This window comes from Sitophilus oryzae, unplaced genomic scaffold, assembly GCF_002938485.1.
Source record: "Sitophilus oryzae breed Bouriz unplaced genomic scaffold, Soryzae_2.0 scaffold_810_pilon_pilon, whole genome shotgun sequence".
Lineage (NCBI taxonomy): Eukaryota > Metazoa > Arthropoda > Insecta > Coleoptera > Curculionidae > Sitophilus > Sitophilus oryzae.
Window position 1 is genome coordinate 1,671,538 of NW_022147429.1, and position 7,059 is coordinate 1,678,596.

Genomic DNA, 7,059 nt, shown 5'->3' on the forward strand with positions numbered 1-7,059 from the left:
AGCGCGTCGTCCGCCGTTTTCATATTTTACTGCTGGCTGTTGGTGCTGCAAAGTGCGCGTCCCCACTCCTTCTAGTTCGGTTAGTTCGGCGCGGTGCCGCGCTCGAACTGGGGGCGCCACTTGCCGGAGACCTCGACATTTTCCTCGCGTCGCTCGGCTAATTCGCGAAAAACATTAAAATTAACGATAATGGCGCTGCAGATTCATTCGGATGCGTTATTTTGTTTCTGCTGCTCTCTTTTTTTCAATCCTGCTGATGCTAATTGTGTTTTAATTGCGACGTTTTGGAAATTGCTCGCCAACAGTTTTTATGGGAAACAATAAAAGAACCGTTTAAAATGGAAATTTCTTCGTATGATATTAACTTATATCCTCGGAAAGTGCCTAATCACTGACCGGCAAAATCATGAATTAAATAACTAGGTCGTGTCAAAGGTACGAATAGTTCAGCAATAATGACTTCTCAATAATAAAATATATAAGCGGACAGTAGTATCCACTGACTAGTGAAAAAGAAATCTAGGAACTAAATCTAGGGTTGCAGTCGGAAGAGTTGAACTGAATTAATACACTTTGTACTTTGTTAATGGTCAAGCTTTATTCGGAATTAATTTATTCCATCCTCGGGACATCAACGTGGTAAAAAAACCTTATCTAAAATTAACGAACATATTGAATACTCCACAGTAAAATCATCACTGACCAGTCAACCACATTCTGGGTGATCATGGGGCGAATAAAATGCCTATTTATTTAATTAAAACATTGAAAATTTTCTCGAGCAATTTCAATTGCGTCTCAATTTAAAGCCCTTCCTACTGCAACCTCACTAGTTTCTAAATTTTCTTTTTAAAATATATAATATACAATAATATAGATTATAAAATCAGTAGTCAATAATATAAATATGAGGCTAGAAAAGCTGCACCCCTCTTACCAACTGGAAATTTCTTCATATTCAATGGTTGTTTTTTATATTTTGCATATAGAAAAAAAAACATAGATAACTTTTAAACACACACTATTGTTTTTAGAAGTATCCTCCTCGAAGAGAAATGCATTTTTGCATTATTTGTATTAGACATTGCAAACTAATTCTGGAAGCAGTTATTCCACTCGCTTGTTGGTACCTTTAAAATTGTTTTTTGAAGTTGCTGACTGCATCTTCTAAGGACTAGAACTTTTTACCACGCAGTTCATCCTTAATTTTAGGAAAAGTAAGACAGTCGTTACAACTTGGATAGCGAATGTATGGAGGATGGTCCAACAGTTCGATGTTTTCTTGCTTTAAAAAGTCGGAGCTGTATGTGAACTTGCATTGTCTTAATGGAGGATCATTCATTGGAGGTTAGTTTTTTGAAACTCAGCAATTACTTCTGGTAAAAAAATAGATATGTACCAATCAGCAGTAAGAGTTATTTGATATTGCATAGGAATTATTGCTACTTGGTCGCTTTTGAGACAAATATCACCACCATCTTTTTGAAAGCATTTCGAGAACGAATAATTTCATCAGTTTTGGTTTATCTCGGAACAGCCGATTGACCTTTATTTTCGGGTTAATAAGAGTAAATTCAGGATTCATCACCACCAACAATACTTTTTGAGTTTCCTGCCGTAAACCGGTGTAGAGTTTTTTGACAACAATTGACTAATTGTTTTCTGTTCTTTCGTCAACAGATCCAACGGAAAACTAATTTTTTACAGATAACTACTAACTATTTACTAGTACTGCATGTAAAATTTTTTCAATTTGGGTCTTTGAAATGTCCAATCCAAGGGGGTTCACTTCATTTTTATGATATGTCGAACTTTTTGGATCAGCTTACGTACAGCATCGACGTTTTCCTGAGCGACTGCCATTGTTGGTAGACCTGGTCATGGATTGTCTCTAACACTAATCCGCTCACGTTTAAATTCTCTATACCAACGGGAAATTGTCGACTGATATTCTTCGACTGACCTTTTTTTGAGACAACTGTCTTCGAAATTCTAAAAAAATATTGCGCTTATTATAACGTTATTATAACTTTATTTCCATTTTTCGACTGACTCCTCAATTTAAAACATTCAGTACAGGTTAAAAGAAGCGGTTTAAAACTTTTGGGCTAAGTTAACTAAAGATGATAGTTAAATTAGACATTTGGTATGTATATGTTGAAAAGCGCCTACTATGTTTCTGTATGTAAAATATAAAAGACAACTTAGAGTTAGGATTGCCAGACGTCCAGGATTTCCAGGAAATGTTCATGGTAGAATATTCGCCAAGATGTACGGCAGGCCTGATAAGCAAAGACAGGAAGACAGTCAAAGATGTAGTAGGTTAGATTAGGGCTACTATCAGGATATTGTAAGCTGAGTAGGCATTTAAAGCTAATGGGATTGACGGACAAAAATGTCAGTGCTACAGCCTGGCAAATGAGCGGTTATTTGTATTAGACAATGATAAACTATTGGCAATGAGCTATATGCAGGGTTCAGTCTTTACGTTGTTACTCTTTTTGAGAAAAGTTTGGGACTGAATAATGTCAGTAAATCAGAAGAGGGCCACAGGACCACAAAAAAGATATAAAAATAAATAATCTGATGCCTCGAACAATCTAATCCGAGATCTAATCTAAAACGCCTAATTAAATTACTAACAAACGCAAATTTAATATATGGATACGTGCTATATTAAAACCTTGTTTTACATGCGCATATTGACATCACAGGTGAAAGTACTCCGTCGGATCTTAAAAATATACACGATAGCCCACGCGGACGGTCCGCTCCGTGTAAAACAGCACTTATTGTACTGAGCGTATTAAGTGCACTTTCCATACACACAAAAATCGGCATCTAAAGCTTTTCCGACCTTGTATATAAATCAATAGTCAATAAAATTTAGGTAAATAATTAGTAAGATAATAAAATATTTACCGACAGAATCTATATAAAAAAATAGTATATCCAGATATAATCTTGATAAGTTTAAGGATCATTGCACAACGCATAGAACAAAATACCTAAAATAACAATATTGATAATTATTAAAACAAAGATTATAAATTACAAAAATAGGAGGCCCCTAGGGTTCATAAATATTATTTCACAATATTTAATAATCATTGTCCATTATTTGAAATAAAGATATTTAATAATGGGTATTATTTCTTAATTATTGAGAGAATGCAGCTACATTATCTATTATCATAAATGGAATTATTGACATTTTAGTGTATGTTAGTGTTCATTAAAAGACAAAAAAAGAGACGCAACATTAGAGGCCAATATGCAAAAATATACAAATGGTGTCGAAGATTATCCAGGGGCAAATAAAATATGGGGTAGGTTGTGACCTCCACTGCATTCGATCCACAGTAATGCACAAATTTCGAATAGTGGCAAAAAATCAAAACCCTTTAAGCATTTATTTCTAGTTCACATATATAATTTCTCTCGGATTCGCAAATTTTCAGAATTCTTTTAACCCTGACAAAACTCATTAAACCTTGATAAGTAGATAATTATTCAGCTTATAACAGTATCTATATACAGGATTTTTGGTAACTTTTTTTTTGCCCTACTGTATGACGGTTGTAATATCTCAGACTCCCTAATTCTGCCATAAGGATCATCTAAGTTTCTTTGAAACAAAGGTTCATCCTTATATAAATCGGTATATTATAATGCCAAGTTATACATATTATGTGCCCATCAACCTAAAGAAAAGTTGTGCTCATAATATAATAGAGGTTATGGCCATGGAGAATCATGTTAGGAGTCACTCTTAGAGATAAAATACGGAACGTCGCGGTTGTTTAAAGAGTGGCAAGTCTGAAATGGCAATAGATCGGACATGTGGCGTGATACGATCCAGACCGGTAGCCCCAAGAAGTTATACTATGGAGACCAAGGGGTATTACAACAAGTGTGGGCCTACCAAACAATAGATGGCTAGATGACGTTAAAGTATAGTGGCAGAAAGACAATGGATGAGATTGGCTAGCGATCGTATAGCATGGAAAAACTCAGAAGAGGCCTATATCCTCTATCCAACACTGTATGGAACTAGACTGAGAAAGAAGGTGGACAATATAGCTAACTAAACACTTTAAACTTCTATAAATTTAGGTTCAGCAATTAGGTACCAATATTACATATGTATATGATATATCTCGTGATATATTTATATTTGCGATATCCGTATTTCCTATTCTGCAAAATTCCTATCTCCAAATTTCTACTACCAATTCCTCAATTACTAATTTATCACGATTAAAATATGAGACTAGGTATATAATTTTTTATTACCAAAATAATATCAAAAAATGCCTGTGAAATAAAGTTAAGTTAATAAAGTTAGAATTATCTTTTTTTAATCCTTAAATACTTGCAAGAATTAAATTTTAAATGACCTCATTTTAACCTTGTTGCCATCTTGTCTACGAAAAACAATTTTATAAAACAATAGACACTCAGAGAGACAATTATCATCAATCCTAAACAAATTGCTATACTCTTATCTTTAAATGTATCATGACGTCATTATATTATATGATAAGAATGTCAAAAAACTTTCTAAACCTTAAAATATTTTTGGATATAAAGTAGCGATAAGGAGACAATAAAAGCAGATTAATTATATTTATAAATAAACGTGGGTAAATTACAGCGGATGCCATGATAAAAATTTCTATTAATTTAAATCTAGTTAAGGGGTGTTTCAGGGGTGTGGGTAAAAGAAGTATATATGTACTACCAAAATATAATTTTACTGCCAAGCGACTGCCAATGACAGCGAAGAAGATTGCCTTGTTCTGCCATAAAATTATAGTCGACTGATGCCAACGACTGCCAGTGACTACCAAAAAAATGTACATGTAATTCCAACAGTGAGACATCCTCGGAGACATCCCTTGCATGTAGCAATCAAGTTTGTTTGCCTCATGAATATTTCTTCATTATCTTTTTTTTTTATTTTGTGGGGAAAAATCTGCAAACCAGAGACCATATGTGGTATTGTCGAGATGGTTGAGGTACCTCACCGACTAAAAAACCTTCACAAGCCGCTTTGAATATCTCTCCGAGGAACTACCTTTCGGCATTACTTTTCGAGGAGGCGGTTTTACTGCGATGTTTTAGTTACTTCGTCTAGCTTCTTTCTCTTTTGCATGTATTAGTGTCTCCATAAAAGTGTGAACACTATTGCAATTTTCTGGGGATCGAATCATCACTGGAACTAGATCGGAAATCTTAATTTTTAGGACTCTTAGTTTTTCGTATAGAACTCTTCGTTCAGCTGTCCATCGGTTACATTCCAAAAGGGTATGCTCCACCGTATCAGCATCGGAGTCGCCATAGAGACATCTCGGGCTATCAGCTAACTTTATTTTATATAAACTACAACCTGAAACAACCGTGACCAGAAAGGAATTGACTCATGGCATAGCTCATTTATCCATATTCTCTATTTATCCAACACTCTAGGTTCTTTATAAGTGTTCTAGTCCATTTACCTTTCCCATTTCTGTTTTCACTCCATCTTTTACACCATATTTCCAGAACTCTATTTCTAACTACTATTTCTACTTTCTGACGCTGTTCTTCCTGAATGCTCTTGCCTTTCCATTCTTTCTTCAATTACTATGTCTATCGGGGCCATTGAGCTCAAAACTTGTGCAGCCTCCGCAGATATTGTCCTGTATCCACGACATACTCTTATGGCCAATCTTCGTTGCACTGCAAGAAGTTTCTCTCTATGACTCCGAACTTTGCAAGTTTCTCCCTAAATTTCGGATCTAAACAGAATTGTAGATGCTTGTACAGCAGCTAGCACTCGGCGTTTCGTTTGGTCGACCCAAGGTAGACCAGTTTTGCATAATTCTGGATAACATGGCCCCCTGTTTTATTGCTTTCAAATCTGTATGGCGGATATGCTCAAAGAAAAGCCTCCCCCGCTTGGAAAACAATCCCCAAATATTTTGTTTTCTTTGGTACAATTATATTTTGTTTCACATGAAAACGTACACTGCGTGATTTTCGGTTACCAACCAAAATACCTGCCTCCGTTTTGTGCGGCGCTATTTCTAGCCCCACCTCATCCATCCATGAGCACACCTGCTCCGATGCTCTTTCCGCAGTTCTAACGAGATCTTCGGTATATTTAGCCTTTACCATCAGCGCAACATCATCTTTAGATACTTTAACTTTTGCATCCTCTACAATAACGCATCTTTCGCTTAGATAAGCTTTTTTATTTTCCATTAAATATAAACTTATTTTCCAATGATATGTAGGGTCATTGATTATATTTTCCCAGTTTGCCGAGTTGAAGGCATTTTTTACATCCAAGGTAATCAACATAAAGATATCGCTGTTTGACGAGCTAATATTCTTTAGTCCTCTAATTGTATGAAACACTTTTTTAAGAGGATCGATTGTACTGAATTTTTTTCGTATCCCGTACTGCCTCTCATTTATTTTTATTATTTTATTCCTTTTTCATTATCATTAATATAATAAATAGTTATGTATAAATATATGTTTTAATTCAGAAATAAATTATATATAAATTTTTATTCCTAATCTATAAAATATTTGCAATAAAATTAAAAAATATATAAATTGATGGAACATCAAATTGGCAACTTTAAAATTTAGTTTATTAAAAGAAAATTAGTTGTATTTAAAGAAAAAATTAGAAAATTAATTGAAATGTACTGTATTTTCAAATCCATGAATTTGTATACATTTTAGTTCCATCCATCCCAACATTTTAATTTTGAATGGTGATGTAAAATTACCAGTAATTTAAAAATCGGTAATATTACCGGTATTATTACGTAATATTACGGTAACATTGATAATTTATAAAAAAAACAGCTTATTAAATAATAAGTAATAATATATAAACCTAAACAGTAAAAACATTACAAAAAAAAGGCAAGAACGTATTATATACAGGGTGTTTCAAAACAAATGCGAAAAACTTCAGGGGGTGATTCCTTGTTCAAAATAAAGGGTAGTTTGCTTCATAAACGTTGGGTCAAAAGTCAACCATTAGGGAGATATTGC

General features: G+C 34.2%; 1 protein-coding gene across 1 annotated transcript; it reads right to left on the bottom strand.

Annotated features, from left to right (window-relative positions):
• Positions 1-5,123: 5,123 nt before the first annotated feature.
• Positions 5,124-6,249, bottom strand: LOC115889078. Its single transcript, XM_030908993.1, has 2 exons — positions 6,045-6,249; positions 5,124-5,392 (listed from the first exon to the last, which is right to left on the bottom strand). Exons 1-2 carry the CDS (start codon positions 6,247-6,249, stop codon positions 5,124-5,126), a joined length of 474 nt encoding a protein of 157 aa, XP_030764853.1.
• Positions 6,250-7,059: the final 810 nt, after the last annotated feature.